At 38.9% G+C, this 18,594-nt stretch overlaps 1 protein-coding gene across 1 annotated transcript in view; it reads right to left on the reverse strand.

The window, feature by feature from the left end:
- The window catches only part of ANKRD27 (ankyrin repeat domain 27), a 41,338-nt gene that overhangs the window by 8,737 nt on the left and 14,007 nt on the right, over nucleotides 1-18,594 (reverse strand). Inside the window, 13 exon segments of the mRNA XM_008638817.2 lie at nucleotides 1,477-1,599; nucleotides 4,493-4,537; nucleotides 8,074-8,193; nucleotides 8,305-8,364; nucleotides 8,684-8,825; nucleotides 8,827-8,846; nucleotides 9,217-9,309; nucleotides 10,055-10,170; nucleotides 10,919-11,001; nucleotides 11,437-11,564; nucleotides 12,366-12,458; nucleotides 17,239-17,371; nucleotides 18,178-18,256. Of these exon segments, the coding sequence (XP_008637039.1) occupies nucleotides 1,477-1,599; nucleotides 4,493-4,537; nucleotides 8,074-8,193; nucleotides 8,305-8,364; nucleotides 8,684-8,825; nucleotides 8,827-8,846; nucleotides 9,217-9,309; nucleotides 10,055-10,170; nucleotides 10,919-11,001; nucleotides 11,437-11,564; nucleotides 12,366-12,458; nucleotides 17,239-17,371; nucleotides 18,178-18,256 (1,235 nt within the window).

Raw genomic sequence — 18,594 nt, forward strand, 5'->3', positions numbered from 1 at the left:
TATTCATGATATTAAAAAGAGGCTAAAGCAGCACAGGTTGAGACAAATGCAAAACAAAGTTTTTATAGAGCTGTTAGGATGCTCACACTGGACATGAGTCAGTGTTAATGAGTTACTTTCTTTTATACTCTTTGAGATGGACATTAAACACCTTTTAATGCTACATGAAGCTTTAGGTAATAAGGATACAAACGAAAATTAATTTAATTCATCTGGAAGCAATAGTGGCCCAGAGAACAGACTCCCCCTGGGGAGTCAAGCTAAGGAAAAGACCTGGAGGACAATTTACACAGCAGTACAGAACATCCTCTTTCACTCCTCTTGCAAACTGTGGGTGCCTGACATTTACAATGGTGGCCAACCTTTAATTCTGTGCTTTCAGTGTGTGCCTGCCTAATACAAGGGGTAGGATTAATTAATAAGTTCCTTTCTCTTTGCATTCAGCAGGCAAGTAAATTCCACAGCAGATGCCATTCCCTCCCCTGTTAGCAATAAAACGAGCTTTAGGGACTCGAGCTCTGGCATCTTTAGCACATGATCTCTGCCCTGAAGGCACAGGGACACCCCTTACCAGAGAACAAAGCACGGTTTCAATGTGATGCATTTAAGGAAAACAGCACACTCTAAGCCTGCACAAAATAAACACACGGTGGCAGTACGGAATTTAGAAGTTAAGCCATCTCACAGTGCTCTTAACCCCAAAGTAGCCACTAAACTGAAAATCTGTACTTTGGTTTATTCTGCAATGACTTATCCAGCCATGTACACCTTCAGACACCTCCTGGAAGGCAAGTAATGGAATTTCTACTTCCAAAAAGCTGGGATTGTTCCTGTTTTTTTTTTTTTTTTTAAAAAAAAAGAGATTAAAAAAAAGATAAAAAGTGTATTGTAAAGCCCTGTTCTATTCTACAGAGTGTGGTAAATTACAGGGAAGGAAATCTTTGCAACTAAAAAGAAAGTCTTTGTAAGTACAATCTCAGAAGAGACTTTAGATATGGCTTGTAGAAATGATGCCATGCAATTAAAAAAAAAGACTTTATCAGCATTACATGGATTATGGGATTAGCAGGTATTCCTTGCTAAACTGATTACTAACAGGTAAGAAGATGTGCTGTGCCAGGTAGCAGTGTAAACTACAAAAGAGAACCAGAGCCTTGGAAAAGGATGTTTATTCAAAGTTGTCCAAACCTTCCTGACAGCACTCCACATATCCTAAAGGCAAACTATGAAGCTTTCTCACTCCATTAGACATTGAACAAGTCCATGAACACTGTTCCCGTATCCAAAATTTTTAACCATTCAATTAAAATAAGAGCTATTTCATAACATCAGATGAAGTGTGAAAATCTGTATATGGTTAATTGCTTTTTAGACAGAGAGACAGAGGTGCTGGGCAATATGAATGCTACTTCCCTGGAGCTGAAACTTACAGTACAAGAATATAAATTATTCTTTTTACAAAAAGAATATTCCAACCTTTTGTGCTGGCCCACATTTTGAGCACTGGCACAATGGATGGCAGAATTCTGGTTTTGATGTACTGGCTGTATCATCCTCATCTTCCAAGTCTTCTTCCATCCACTCCAAGAGGTAACGGACCTGGCATAAAAAACAAGTCCTTCTTTACAGAGTCCAAAGGTTCCATGTCCTAACAGATCTGTGTATGTAGACAAGTCAGATTTGACATACACTTGTGAGTCTCTCAGGGAGAGTACACAGCTACCTCCTGGCATCAGCTGCCCACAGGCTAAATTAAAAAATCAAGTGTTATTATTGACAAAGCAGCTAGGAAGTTCTCCAAGTACAGTGAAATGAATTTTAAATGACTTCCTGCTGCCTAATCACAATGTCAGTGTTCACTCACTCTCAAACATTCCAAATCCTTTTAGCTCAGATTTGTGCCAGCTCATGAATTTTGTTTCATCTTTTGCTTTAAAGAACATAAGAAATGACAAGGATGACAACATTTAACTGATACCCAAAACTTTGCAGGGGCACTGACTTTCCTTAGGTCTGTCACTTCCCAGGAGTTGGACAGTTTCACTTTTCCCAAAATGTACAATGCCTCGTTTTTGAGAGAGAGGCCCTCCAGTGAAGTCTTAGGGCTCAGGGCATGCATGGGCAACCTGCAAACAGCAATGCTTAGGGCACGTAAATTTTACATTACTTTTGTGTAACTAAAAAAAAAAGGGTTTTAAGAAATACATTTTTATCTTGAAATTCAGTTCACTAAAGACATCTTAGAATTAGCAGTGACTGTATTAAGTCTCCATTACTACTGGACCAAGCCAAGAGCTCTACAGCTGCTAGTCCAAGGGAATGGGGACAGTAGGATGTCTGAGAGGTTCCTCCCACTCTGTTTACTCTCACACTTGTCACAGGTTCTGCTGCTCATCACTGAGCTCTGGGAAAACAACACATTCATGTTCCATCCGCTTAACACATGCAGCTACAACAAATCCTAGGACAGCCAGTAAGGGCCCCCTGATTCTGAATGAGAACATAATCGAGACTGAAAAGGGATGTTTTTCACAGACAGTAATGCTTTCCCTGCAAATTCCAGGTTGTTCTCAGGAGTAAAGGAAATTTTCTCTCAAGCCTGCCTGTTTATGGAAGGCCAGCTCAGCAAAGCTTTACTACATGCTACATTTGTACATGTCTAAAATCAGCAGAACTGTCACTGCACTTCCCCCTTTCCCTGCAGACTCACCCAGACGCTCACAATCGACTTCCTCCTCCTCCTGTCACAGCCCAGTACTGCTGCTCTCATTATCCAACGCACAGCTCCCAACATATTGACACCAGTGTCTCCCAAAAACCTGAACACACTACTCCTGTGCATAACTCTTTTTAATAACAGTGCAGTAGACATTTTTCTTGGTTTAAAGGTTTTTTTTTTTTGTCAAAATATTCACTGTGCTTTCAAATAGACACATATTGAACCACCTCAGGAGATTATCCACAGTCTCATTTGCCAGGTAATTTATCACCTGAAAGGTTCTTTACACTGCTGAGTTACTTTGGAATACTCAGCTGAGCATTCTGTGTCTGTGTACCCTCATGCCAACCTTTCAGCTGCTCCAAAACACTTATTTCAGACAAGAGATTTGCTTTGTTTTGTGGTGGATTTGCACATGTCCTTTCCACTGGACATGCTGAGCACAAGGAGAGCAGCAAATCCAGTAGCTACACTGAGACAATGCCAATCACATCATAATGTTTATTTATTTATTTTTTAAATCTTCCAGTTTCACGGCACTTTTTTAAAGCCTCCTCTTGCAAAGCTCAGTTGGCTGTCACAGCAAAAAACTACAGCAGCCCTAATGACCTGGTTGCTGTGGCTGTTCCTATGGAGACAGACCTCAGGCTCTCAGAAAAAGGTCAGAATTATTAAATGGCTTTTTAATAGACATGCAATCTGTAACCTCTGTCATCCAGTTGGACAATTCTCTTTTTATGAGCAGCTTTACGTGAACTTCAGTAATGAGGAAAGTGAAGCCACAAAAGATAAGGTGATTCTGTCATCTGAATGCACAGGCTGGATTTGTATATGCTTTTCATTGCTGGTATCTATTGAGCAGTGCTAGATGCTAATTTTCCAGCAAGTTATATCACAATATTTAATTTTCTTGATGAAGTTTAGATTTTCACAAAGTGAGTGAAAAGTTAACTGTAATGCATGCACATTTACCACTGGCCAAGAAGATGGCAAATATCACTACTGTACATGTTAATGGCTCTTGAAGTGACTTAAGGGCTGGCATGGAAATAATTACTTCTATTAAGTCACACTGTAAACTAAGATAATGATATGTACTCAACGACTGAACAGTTCTTTGCTCTATCAGCTGATAAATTATTTCTACCATCTCAGTGGAATAGAACATGAGAGAAAACAGTATTAACCCGGCACGTATTTTGTGACATGGGGTTTCTATTTTTGACGACTGTGTGATGCTTCATTGGCATTTTTAATTCCTGGTACAAACCAAACCCAAACAAGTTTTTCAGAACATGCACCCAGCAGAGGAAACCTGCATTCTCACACAGCTTTATGATTTTGTTCTGTGAACTACAAGACAATCAAGAAATCTACAGCCTTATACACATTTCCAAAAGCAAAAACTTCTAAAGATTCCTGTGTCATCTTCAATTTTTCAGTGAAATGACATTGGAAGCATCTTATTTCTTAAGGACTAAAAGCAATAATAAATAAAAATAGTCAAGACAGGTGGTATCACAAATTACAGAACCTCACCTCTGAAACTGTTATTACTATAGCCACCATCTATTTGACGTGAAATCCAAACTCAATATTGCTATGTGCCCCACAAATAACATCTCTGTGCTAACTAGTGTCACCTAAATTTCCTCTTTATGTGAGATTATTACCCAAAGCATTTTCCACTTGGTATTATTTACAAATAATTTCCTCAACTTGAATGAGATAAAATGGAATTCAATAATATTCAACAGCCACGTTAACACTCACCATTTCCAAATCTCCATCAGCAACTGCTCTCAGGAGTTTTTCCACCTATGTATGAAGAAAATAATTTATTTGCTTTGTTAGTATCAGTATTAAGCAGAACACAGAATATCCTGTGTCCTTTGCTAACCTCCTAAGCTCATGCAGTAGGATTACTGCTGGCCCATTTCATATTTACTGACACAGTTTTAAAGGAAAAACCTTCCTCCTTTATGAAATAGAAAAGCTGTACAAGGCCTGTGGCCATTTGATGATCTCTGACTTGCTTGGTTAAACGGTACTTATCTAAATTGAGGATATGTGGCCCACCCATAAACAAAGCCATGTAAGCTGATATATATTATTATACTGCTCCAGCAGCAGCTGCCCTGTGCATGTCTGCGTGAACCTAACGTTAAAAATCCCTACTCAAGGCAAATTTCTACCCTAATAAACACTAATACTGTTTGGACTTTTGCTGAGCTACTCTATGCTACCAGGAGCACAAAGGATGGCAGGTTTTATTGAGCTATTTGAGAAACATCAGTTTAAGATGGAAAAGATGCTTTCCAATTGTTCCCTTTACATCTGCGGATTGCTGATTTATTCCTATGCTAAAACCCAAACATTTACAAATCTAATTTGATTGTAAGTATGAAATTTGTTTTCTTACTGAAAACCTGGAAGGATAAACATATCAAAGGTATGCATTAGGAAAAGCACCAGCATTAGCCCAGTTAAGTGTAAGGTCAAGCCAGGTAATGCCTGGGCTCCCCTGCTGGGTGAAGGTGCTCTCCTGTTCACAAGCTCTGCAGGGGGAAGAGACACGTGAGGCAAGAAAAGATGGAAGGTGCTCTGCAGAACACTGGTGCCGTTCCCCTGAGCCCTCAGATTGCTTGTGAAAACAGGAGGAGGAGATTAACTTGTCTCCTCACCTCTCCTCTAATTCTCTACTCTCACATGAAGGAGTCGAGATCCAACCTGATAGGAATGGGAAAGGTGCCAGCAAAAGGGCAGAGAGAGCCCATCAGTCCTCTCACGACTCACCTGGCCTCTACAGAGTGCTGAAGAGTCACTTAATAAGCTTTAGGAAAGTCTGTTTCAGCATTATAGCAAATTATTCCAGCACTGTGCCAGAATCACTGAAGATGCTGCTGTGTAAACACACTTGTTTCAATAGTAAGGAACATCTTGCAAGTTGGAGATGTCATGGAGTGACAGCTACAGTCACATTTCAGTCTTTCTCTAGAAATGACCACCTTGCTGAGTGTGACAGTGGTGTTCAGCAAGGCAAACAAGGAAGAATGAGACTGAAGTTTGTGTTTTATTGCTCTGATCTCTTCCTTCATGGTTTTAGATGAAGAACAGGACACAAACAGCTGAAAGATCAGAGGGCAGATTAAATCTCTCCATTTTTATCTTCTCTTAGAAAAGCTGCTAAGTTTTGTTTTATTACTACCTTTCTAACACAAGATGAAAGTCTTTGAAGTCATGCACTGGTCACTCTGGGCAGAATCCAGGATTCTTTGATTTTTTTTTTTTCTTCCCCAACCTTGAATGTCTAAAAGTTAGCTGTCTAAATCTAAGCCAGGCATTTAAACTCCCTCCCTGGTAACTACAGGACAGAATGCAGTCAACAAGTAACACCTGAGTGCAACACAGGTCAAACGAAGCATGTCTGAGATGAACTCCTCTCTGGAGTTAATTTCCCTTCACTGACTAAGGAGGGGAAATAGATGTTTAAAGTGAAGACAACTGCCTTCCAGAAGCTGGGGGAGCTGAATCCCAATCTCTCTGCATATACAACTAAAATGGACTATATACACTAGGGAGGTCTATGCCTCCCCTGAACTTCCCCTAATCATACAGGATAATGTCACTGGAGAATGTAAATGTCTTAATAATTTTTCAGGAGTCAGTCTTATGCCATACAAGATGCCTAACAGTAATAGCAAGCTCTGATAATTTCTTTCCAAAAATAACAAGTTCCTTACAGTACTAAAAACTGCCTCAGGCCCCAGCAGTGGTACAACATCTGTTATGCAGCTTATAGATAATTTATTAAGAGTACTTAGGGCAAAATGCCTGCTACATGCATTTCCCCATCTTTCCAGTTTGTTTTCTCACTCTTCCATGGAACAGAACCTTCCTTTAAAATAAATAGAAGAAACAAATCTACTACAATTCACCCACATGGCCAGTTTTTCAGCAGCTGAACAGAAATTGTGCATGGAGATTTTAGTTCCAACAGAGCAAGTCCCAAATTTACAGTACTGGTTCTTTCACTCTCTCCTTTCTAAGTCATAATAAACAAGCCAATATGAGTGGCTCATTGAAGAGTTTAATTCAGTATTGATTACAAATGTCTGACTGGATCCCCTTAATCCAAGGTGCAAACCTTGAAATCAGGAGAACTGACCATATCAGTTTTCCATTCCTTCCAGTGGCATTCCCTTCATGGAGTTCTCTCAGGATCAGGCTCTTGCCTCTTTGAGCAGGGAGCCCAGGTGAAACTTGGCAAACAGAAATGAACTAAAGCTGGATTACAGAGAAGGTCATTAACCCCAGGGACCTAAGGTGTAAGCAGTTTGAAATCTTTTTCCCTGGCTTGAACTAGTGTCTTAGCACTTGGGTGTGATAAATCTGTTTCTTGAAGGAAAAATAAATCCTCAGTCTACGAGGAGAACTTATTTAGAATGCTTGACTCTGTACAAACAGGGAGGTACAGCCCTAGACTGAGCCTCTCATAGAACAACTCAAGTGTGAACTCATATCGTCCAGTCGAAATGTACATCTTTGTGTTTCTTCAGTACTTTTAGGAAATTGAAACTTTTGGCAAGAGAAAAACCTTTTAATAGCAGGAAAAGAAAGAATTTTAATGTAGTGGTGATATTGAGAGAAACAAACATACTTAGGAGGTCAATTTGGGAAAAAAAATGAACAGACAGACTAGGAAAAATAAAGAGAAGCATCAGAATGAATGGTGATACAGCAATCTTAGGAAGGGATAACGAAGTATGGATCTGAGGTTCCACATGAAAAAATTCAGAGGATGTCATCTGGTGTGGACACAGCAAAATCAGCAAACACATACATGCAAGATATTTAATATATGCTCTGTACCTCTTCACTTGTTAGAAATTTGATTCCTACTGATTTGCCTATTTTGAAAGCTTGTCTTAACATTCCAGTTTGTTGTTTGCCAGCATGCCTGCACTAGTCTCTTTTTCCTGATAGATTTTGTAAGCTAACAATGGCATTTAATTCCTGGACAGGACAGCCAGGTCCCTTGGGGCACTGACTGCCATTATAGTTTTTTAAACTTCAACGAATTCTCAAATTACATAGTTAACTTCAATAAATATGAACAACTACTTCAGAGATGGTGTCAATTTTTCCCCAGAAATAACCAACAGAGCAGTTGATACCATAGAAAAATAAGTGCTCAGGTACTGAGATGACAAGCCCCTGAGGACAGCAGCTATCATTTTCCAAGTAAGACAGAAGGCTATTCCTGAAGAAGCAGTTTAAAACACTGTGGCAAAATATCACTCTTCTAGCTTCCTTCACTTTGCTTACTGTCAAAACTTATATCTCAGTCTTACCTCTTTGTAACTGTTTTTTACTTCTTCCTGCCTTATATCAGTTGATGCTGATGACAGGCTTGAGACAGATGATCCTCTGCTGAAAGTTTCTGTTGAGTGCTGAGGAGACCTAAGTGGTGACTTACAATTGGAAAAAAAACATATAAAAATCAGTCAAGCAAAAAACCAGAAAAGGTTAAATATCAAATTAAGGAGGTTAAGCATAGGCACGAAACTCGCATGGGCTGTTACCTCAGAAGCACTCTGTCCTCTTTCAAACGTTAGGTAGTTTAATTCCATCAATGACAAAATCTGCATTAAAATATTAAAGAGAATCAATGAACATAAAGAGAATCAACTTACTTAAAGAGAATCAATGTAACTCCACACAAATTAGCTGCCAACTTAATAATTAGTAACAGATTATGAGTGAGCAGATTAAAGTACCCATTTACAAGTTCATGTTTTATCCCACAGAGTGTATTCCCATTGCTGGAGTTAAAATGTGACCCTTCTTCCTCAGAGTGAAACACATGTTCTCTTTAGTAGTGAAACCCTATTAGCAGTGAACATCTACATCTCTGTGGTGTTGCATCACAAAGAAAACAGGCTGGAAGATCAAGAGGAATACCTTGGAATTTAATGCACACTGTAGGGAAGTTTCTTTCATCCGGTTTTGAATTTCTGGGTTTGCGCCATTTTGCAAGAGCACTTCAATGATCCCTTGATAACCCCAGCGAGCAGCGATGTGCAGAGGGGTGTCCCCCTTCTTAGTACACTAAAGCCTTGACACACTGGAAAGAAAAGGAAAGCTATCAATAAATTATAGTGGTGTGTCTCAGTTCAGACAACAGGCACAATCCTAAAAGGTTTGTTTTTATTGCTGCTCATGTAACCCATTACCCAAAGGGCATGCTTTAGTGATTCAGTGTCATTAAATAAAGAGTTAAATAACTACATTTGCAAAGCACTATCTTTAATGTGAACTCACATTAAAAATTGCTATGAACTACCAAATAAATTCCTAATTTAGAGCATTAAACAATTTAGCCTTCAAATATTTTTATTTACTTTTTAAAATATGTAAGTTTAGTGCAAATTTGCATCAGTTTAATTCCATTCCATTAGAATGCCCATTTGGTTTGTTACAAAACAATTACTTACATCCTCATGACCATAAGTGCAGGCTAAATGAAGTGGAGTATTTCCATTATTGTCCTGAACATCAGTACTTGCCTTGTAGTGCAATAAGAGCAGCTTAAAAGAAAAACAAAAGTAGACATTTAAGTAACTAAAAAATTAATGTACAAACAATTATTGCTCTGCAGATTCCTTTAGGGTTCTGGCATGATGGGGCACTTCCTGAGACACTAGCTCTGCTTCCTGTTTTAGACACCACCCTCTCGGCACTGCAGAACTATTTATGTCCTACCCTGCGAACCAAAAAGTCTCTTCTTAAATATTCAGAATTTTAATTGAAAAAAATGAATCCTCTACTGCAGCAAACACTGCAATATACGCGCTACATCATCTGCCTTGCATTTCAAGAGCCTATGCAAGTGAAGACACGGCTTAATTTCAACAATGCTAATTGAAGAACTTCACATATACTAATTTAAAGTAGACAATAATTACTATAGCTACACAGTCTATCCTAAACACAGGGTGAAGCATTTAACTCAGTCCAATGACTGCAATGGTTTTTCTGTCTCAAGCAAGAGCAGAGATGCTCTCCATTTGTATTATATATTGGACATTTGTGTTAATAAAGTGGATGAACTATCAGGCATGCATAGCTGCCAGCTGGTTATTACCAATGGCTGGAAACCTTGCGGTATAAGAAAAACTAAAATGTCTTGAAAACTACAGTGATGAAAGATCATCCATTCTGACAGCTTACACAGTTCTAGTAAAAGCTTCTCAGAAGATCTAAATGACAGTAACAGTAGAAGAGCTTAGTAAGAGCCATGTATTTATTATTTAGGTTAGGTGTTGTGCTTACTGTAACATTTTGGTATCCCTTCTGACAGGCGAGGTGAAGGGGAGTTGAACCGTGGTAATCTGTAGCATTGACAATGGCTCCTTTGGCTACGAGTAAATCCACTAATGAAGTCTGACCTTGGAAAACAAGCATTCAGAGAAAGGAATAAACTTTGCACAGGAACATTGCTACTTTTCAAATTCAAACAGTGACTATAAATCAAGATACCCTACATCTCTGCATAGTTTGTTTCCATGTACTGCATATTCACTGCCTTGGTATTTGGGATTTTTGCTGCAGATTATTCAAGGTCAAGCCCCATAAATGAACCTCCAGCTAAAAGCAAGCTGTACTTGTATCCTATGAGTAACAAAAGAAAATATTTCGACTCAATATAATAACAAAAAAGGAAATTATAAATAAGAAACCACCCACTAAGAAAATAATACATCTTCTAATAAAAGGAAGATAAATTACATAATGAACATTACAATACAGATGTTACAAACCTACAATGCATAGCAAGCTGCAGGAGAAGGAAAAGAGTCATTTCTCACTCTGCCAGTCCTTTAAAACAAGACTGGTTTCTGATGACACATTTTTACTTTTTTCAGAGCTGAAGAAAGCACTGCTGTGGTGGCCACTATGGTAAAAGAAAACAGCCAGCAAACAAAGAAAAACTCAGCCATAAGAAACTGAGCTTTAAAGAATATACAACTTCAGTCTGTGCCCAGATAGAAACAAAGTTTGAATAGCAAAGAAGCAAAAAAAAAAAAACTTAATGCAAAATTCCAACTTTAATACAAAGGTGGAAAACAGGCTGAAATAAAGATATAAAAGCAAAAGGAGTAGAAAACACTGGTGAAGGAAAGCAAGCCCACTCACCACAAATAGCAGCTATATGAAGAGGAGTGTATCCCCGGTCATCTCGGGAAAAGGGGGTGATAATGGAAGGGTCATTCAGTTTCCTTTAAAACACAATGGGTTGAAAGCAGCTCAGTTACCCAGGTGGAGGTGGGAAGGAGAAGGGAAAGGGATAAGTTGCCAAGGATGACAAAAAACTGATTTTGGAACTTCTTATCTTTTTATGTTGATGAATTATTCCATACAGAACTCTACATTTTGTTAAGAGAAGTGGGTTCTGTAAATTTGATTCAAGAGAAGAAACACCACTTTTACCAAAGGACACAGCCTCCATCACAGAACTGGTGGGTTCCAAGGGATTCTGTAGTCTCCCAATATTTCTCCTGTTTTTTCAAACCACACACATATATGCTCTCTACTACATCCTGAAGTGCTACTGAATCCCTCTATAACCAAAAGCAGCACACTTTCTTTAGCAAATCTTAGATAAAGGCTTTTAGACAGCTTCCTGTGTAGTTATGGGGATGAAGAGTGCTCACCCAGAAACCAGCTTCTCGCATTTGTCACAGTAACAGAGTGGGTGACACATTTTCTGTACAGTGTCCTTATCACTGTCACCTTGACTTAGCAGCCGCTCCACTTCCTCCTGATCACCTGAAGCAATATGCTACAAAAAAACAAGAGAAGAGAGAATGAGGAACCAATATAAAAGGGCTCCTTTTAAGAAAAAAACCCTAAGAGTAATTTACTGAAGCACAAAATGAAAGGAACCGATTATGAAAGACGTATTCAAGCATTAGAAAGCAGAAATGAACAATGTCACAGCACAAAACCCCTTAATGGGCATTCAGTATTAAAAAGAAACTGTTCTTGGCTTACTTCACTTTCTATAAAAAAATTAAAACAATTCCTATTGTTCTCTTTAGACTCAATCATGAAATTGAGCTCCCTCTGTGCAAAAACATGTCTATAAAATTACTAAGTCTCCAGCCATAAGCTGTGAACACATATAATTAGAAGCTCTGCTTTGTGTCCTTGTATAAGCAAAATTCTTTTAGAATGACAGTATGAGATTACCAGATAATATGAAGTAGCTGTCAGGTGACCACATTTAAATTATTTCAGAAAACTCTTTCAATTTCAAGCACTAAAAGCTGTGAGACACAACCAGATAGTAATATCACATCTGTGCATTAAATGGGCCACACAATACCAACAGCAGTAGCATTTCATCCTCCTTTGCTTCTATATTTAATATAACATGTGCTGAAATCCATAAGATTATCTTATGTTAGTAAGGCTTTGGCACAGAAATGTACTCAATTCAAGATTTTTAGCATCTACTAAAACACATTTCACAGTACTAATGTAATTAACCCTCCATTGCATTCCAGAAAATTGCAGAAAGAGACGAATATAAACATGAAATATACAAATACATACATATTCTGCCATAAAAGTTATTAACCTTAAATAAGCAGTCTATTGGTGCAGCAGACATCTGGGACAACAAGTTCATCCTTTGTCTTAAGAGCAGCTTGTCACACAGACTCTCAGATTCCTGAAAATGAAATAGATAGATTGATTATCTATACAGTCACTTACAGGCAAAGGTGCAGTACCTTAACAGTGGAATTAACTTTTAAAAATATTAAATGCTGTACTTACCATATATGAATTATGAGACACCTGTAAAATCTGAATCAGTTTCACATTTCAGATTCTGAGACATTAAAGACTGGGCACCCACAGAAATAATAAGTAGATGTTCACCATAATATTCCTTTACTGAAATTTGCTGTGATTTAACTGAACAATAATGAAATGATGGCTATACCAATGCAGCAAGACTAAAAAATACGTATCAAAGACAGCATGAACTGCAAGAGGTACAACACAGCTTTTTCAAGAGGAGAAATTACAACAAATTCACATAAAATATGTCCACTGGTGGCTACTAAAAAAGATGACCCAGATACAACTCTGACTCAAAGAATGCTGAACTCTCTGCTGCTTGCTGAAAAATAAAAGGTTGCACCAGGCAAAGCATTGCTCTCCAGCAGATCCATTTGTGAAGTATTTCCTACTTGGTTTGAGCTAAGCAGATGCAGTGCAATCCTTGCATCAGTACTTATTCTCTGAGACAGCTGAAGATACACTTCAGGATGCACTAAAGAAGATAAATGCCTCCAAAGCCAGGTGAAAATTATTAAGTGGAGTTAAGATTTTGAAATGGCAGCATGACCCTCCCATGAAATAAAGCAACAACCTAAGGAAAACATTTTCTAGGAATGCAGATGGAAACTTTTCTACATGGCTGGTTGTGATCAACAGCTGCTTATGGTTGGCAGTGATGCTGTTGTTGGATAATGGCTCTCTAGGAATGGGAAGACTTCAGCCTCCATAAAACAGAAAACCACTGCATTTAAGATACCCACCCATGTATCAGGCAAACTTTGATGGTTTAGGATCTGGGCTAGGGCTTTTGAGTTAAAGTCTGTCAAGACCAGATGTAAACGAGTAAAACCAGTCTGATTCCACTCCTAACATTAGTGAATTAGCATGAAGTTTAAAGGTCTCATGAACTGCAAATAAACAAGATCAGTTTCTAGAAATTAAACTATTCATGTTTCAAAATCAACACAGATACCTTTCATAAAGCTGTCTAAAAACACCCTTAAGAGTATAGAAAATAATGTCATTAAAAACATTTGTGAAGAGATGGAAGGGGTTTTTTTTGTACTTCACAGGAAGTTGTTTGTATTTAGATATATGAAGGTAACAAATATTCACCAATCTTTTCAGATCTAAGTACTTCAGCTAAGGATACCCAAGCATATCTTTTCAGAATTACAAGACATAACACTAGTGTCCTTGGATAGATTCTTCACCATGAACAGGAATAGCTTCCCTAAGAAATATTTGATCAAAAACTTAACTTCTGGTACAAGTTTCTGATGTCTAATCAGAATTTCTGGTGTGGGTGCTCACAGAACACATACTTTCACTGTGGAGAATCTAAGTAACCATGAATGTGGGTGCTCACAGAACACATTATACTTTCACTGTGGAGAATCTAAGTAACCATGAGCAAGAACTACTGTAATTTTAGTACTGCTCCTTCCACACTGTGTCTTCAGGAAAAGTGTGCCCCAAGTGGAATCATTATTTTAAGAGAGTCACGTGAGACAGCAACCCTAATGTAGCAGCATTATATATTTATTATATAAATCAGAATATAAAGAGCCCAGGTGAAACCATATATCTCCAATAATGAAATATGGAATGACAAAAGAATCAGATAATGGCTAAAGAATTAAGCAAGTTTGGGCCTTCAAAGTCAAAACTCACTTGTACCAGCTTTACTTGCAGCCCAAGAATTTATATTTCTTTTAAAAAGAGACTGATCTGAGTGGGACTTTCAGGTATTTTAAGCATATGCTGTCTAGAAAATACACACCCAAACATGAATGACCTTTTTATCTAATACTACTCTGTGTAGAAAAAGGAAGTATTTGTACCCATGAGAGCGTACCTGTGTAATGATCTATCCCAAGTCATTCTCACAGAGTACAACTGATGACTTGGAGAAAATACAGGTGGCAGAAGCCAGGAGAGGAAGTCCTGAACACAAACTAAGACTAATAAAGTGTTTGGTGGGGAGGGGGAGTAGGGATCATTTCCCCATCTCCAGCTCTTCCCCACCTACAGCTCTTTCCATACATGAAACAAAATGCTGCCTATTCCCTCATGGCTGGCTCTGACTCCCTACTGTTTTATACCTCACTTGAACCCCCTGAACTACACAGTCTTACTACACATTAGCTGTGCACAGGAATTAGCAAGCATCCAATACTCATTAACAGGAACTCTAATTAAATAATGTTGACAACTCCCAGAAAACAGAACTGACTCTCTGGTCCTTTACAGCCTGCTCTCCTCCCCACAACCAAAGTGTCTCACAAAGACTTGCATGACCTTGGGAGAAGGGATTTGGCAAGAACATCCTAAGTGCAATTCACTTACTGACATAAGGGTGAGAACATGCCCATTATCCCACAGGGTACATTAGCCCCCTGCTGAGTTTCTTTCTGGAGTTAGCTTCATTATGGATTGGACAGCAGCATTACTCAGCTGCCAGAAGATCCATCTGAAGCCAGCTATAAAATCAAGCATAACCACATAAGGGGCTGTAACGAAGCCCCAGGGCACAGCCATGCTCCTGCTCACTTCAATCCCACACCCCCTTCCAGCACAATCTGGAGAAGGAAATCATAGGGCAGCAAGATGACAGCTGCTGCTGCTTCAAAGCTAATCTCCTTTACTGGAGATTAAAGGAAATATCTCAGCTGGTAACTGTATGAAGTGAGAGCAATGCTCCTCCACCTCCTCACTATTCTTTTTCCATTCCTGTCTCAGAGTCTCTCTCTTCATGCACGCCACCTTCTCCTATACAGGAGAAAAGCGTGGTTTGGCTCTTTCCTTTTCAGCTGTGTTGAGGGCAAGTTGTCACTCACTTCATCCTCAGGGTTTTGCTGCCTTCCAGCCAGGCTGACTCCAAGGAAAGGCAATGCAAGAGGATTTTGTGTTGCACATTCACCCTGAAGTGAGAAAGTTTTCTATGCCTGGAGATGATCCAGCTGAAGTACAGGCAGAAACATAGCTTGCTCTTCTTGTGGTGCAAACACTAAAGACCTCATTTAGACTTCTCAAATACATAGTTACCTTTCCAGACAGGTGTCTCCCAAAGAAATAAATGCAAGTACCTTAATGGCAGTGGCACTTCAGTTACGATCACTTGAATGCAATCCCAGTATAAAAACTGCTATCCTTAGCTAGAGGGAGGGACAGGATCAGGCATTTAATAGGAAACAGCCTTTATTCTAGAAATTTAAGAGCAGTACATTGTTTATAGCTTGCTGGCATTGTTGTGGAAGACAATTCTACTTTGGTGTCGTTTCTCCATTCAGAGCACCAGCTTTGCTCTCAGTATATTGATTGTGAATGACAGCCAAGTGACTGCAGAAAGCAAAATCATATAGCAGGTTGATTCTTTTAAACTAATACTTTTATTTTTTTGAACGTAATTCAATATAGCATTACAGAAATACCACTCTCACAAAATATGAAAGATTGTTGGGTTGATTTTTTTTTTTGAGTGTACAAGACAAACCTGTACAACAGGTTCATGGAAAAATCCCAGAAAAGAACAAAACCAAAAATAGCAAGAGGTCAAAATGTTACTTAAAGTGCTTCTTCTTTAAAAGAGTGTTGGGTTGATTTTTTTTTTTGAGTGTACAAGACAAACCTGTACAACAGGTTCATGGAAAAATCCCAGAAAAGAACAAAACCAAAAATAGCAAGAGGTCAAAATGTTACTTAAAGTGCTTCTTCTTTAAGACTGTGCCCCAGGTTGTCCCATCCCAAGCCCTGCACACTGAGCCATTATTCTGGCCCCTGCAGTTAGATTCCAGTGCTTTGCAGTTGGGCAGACTGAGACACACTGAATTCACTCTGGTTCCAAGTTCACTCCTTTTGATTTCCACATCGGCTCAGGAATACCTAGTTTTACAACAGTAGAAAATTTTACAGGAGTGGTAAGACTGGATTCCTTGACTAAATAACCTACAAAGTTCTAAAATCATAGAAGTTTCTAAAGTCACATCAGCATCACCCTTGACTGGCCTGCAGGGATGTGAACAGATTGACAGCAGGTCCAGCTGCCTAGTAGCAAATCTCTCATGCATCCACAAATTTCCTACCCCTGCCAGATCAGAGATCCCAAGAGCTAAATTTGACCTTCAAACACCATCTTATCATAACCCTGCACTCCCCCTAAGCCATCAACTCAGTGCAGCATTGTAACCTGCACTGCAAACACATGGAATTCTTTGAGTATGAAGATCTGCTGAATAATTCTAAATTACACTGCTATCTCCTTTCTGCTAGCACAGCTCAGTGTTTTAGAATTACACAAAAATTTAAGCTATGCCTGCTCTCAAGTACTGCACTGCTTTCACAACCATGGTAGGGTACAAACAGGAGATACCAAACATTCTAGAGACTCATCTGTAGAAAACAGTGCTGTCATTTTTCCTCTAATCATATGAAGAGGCAAACTTGACATTTAAGTATTTCTCAAGAAGTACAGAAGAACAAGTATTGGTACAGAGCTAGAACTTCATTATAATCATTTGGGTAAATTCAACATATTCATGTTTTTAAGGAAAAAAAGGGAATTCTTACGTTAGTTATTTGTATCCTCTGGCTGGACTTACACCCACAATGGTACACAGAACTACAAGTTATCAGACATTTGACAGAGTTTAAGAGTAGCTTACTGTTGATCTGTCAGAGAGGTTGCCTTGTCGGATGTATTCTATTGCAGCCTCAATTGAGGTTAAGCAGTATCCCAACTCATCCTTCACTGAGCTGCAAAGCCTGAAGTTCTTTATGTAACTCAAGTTGGCCATCCTGAAAAAGAAAGAGTTAAAGCCATGAACCACTAAACATAAGACACTAGCATGGCATATTGCAGCTCATCTTAGGCAATCCAGGCAGGCAACAGGTGTGAGTTGGGAAAAAGCTTCTAGAAAGCTTGTTAGGCCAGCAATATGGCTGTTCTGAGCTTGTAGACTGATCTGAACTCTACTTATCTCTTAAATAGTCTTAAATATTATTCTTAATAAAAAGTTATTAACTGGATAGAAGGAATATGAAGGATAAGGACAATAGTTGGAGATTAACATCTTTGAACAGAGTGAAGCAATGTTTCAAGCACCACAGTGATAGCTACAAGCTAAAGGCCAAATGCTGATCTCAGAGATACAGATCATACCAACACTGAGAATCAGTTCAGGTACAGCTGGAAGGTTTAGACAGAATTTTACTGAAAATGAGGAGACAAAGGCATAGGCTAGCAGGAAGTAATTAAACAGTCACAGCTAGTTTCTCTGTAAGACATGCACCAAATCTTGAAATGCATAAAGGTTGCACAGAGAATCACTCTGTAAAGGCTTTGCAGATGTGGTAGAGAGATGGCCTCCCACTACAAATGTTTCCTAGGCTGAGAATCAAAGACACATTCCTGATAGGTCCTTAATTTAGTTACATGTATAACACATCTTTGCTATTTGTCCTACAAAGTGTTTTCTGCATTTCAACAGGACCTCTTACAGTTTCAGTAAGTTATTACTGTATGTTCAGAAACATTTGTCCCTACAGCACCACTACACAAGATGGTAAGAAGGAGTTCTGTAGAGCCAAAATAGTTAACGTACCAGTTTGGGATTTCTGTTTTTACAAGCAAATACAGCAAAACAGAGAGAAGATCATCTGCACACATGGTTTCCATGTTAACTGAAAAAAGAATTCACATTTGGTATTAGTCATGTTATGGTTCAAATCAAGAGCAATAACTCTAAAAGGAGTTCTGCCTCCTAAGACTAAGGGCCAGCTCTACTCGTAGAGAATGCACGGAGAGCCCAGGGCAGGCTTCCAAACATTCTCAATCTCTCACTGAAACAGGCTGTCAGGAGCCAACACAGATGCAGTTGGTGCAGTACAGCCTGCAATATTTGACTAGCATCCCTCTCTTCCCACAGCAAGAGCCAGAGCACTAGCTCAAGATTTCTAAAGTTCTTGAGTGCAAAGACTATGCTCAAAGTTGATACATTTTTCCATAACCCAGCAGTCTT

This window comes from Corvus brachyrhynchos, unplaced genomic scaffold (genome assembly GCF_000691975.1).
Source record: "Corvus brachyrhynchos isolate BGI_N302 unplaced genomic scaffold, ASM69197v1 scaffold26, whole genome shotgun sequence".
Lineage (NCBI taxonomy): Eukaryota > Metazoa > Chordata > Aves > Passeriformes > Corvidae > Corvus > Corvus brachyrhynchos.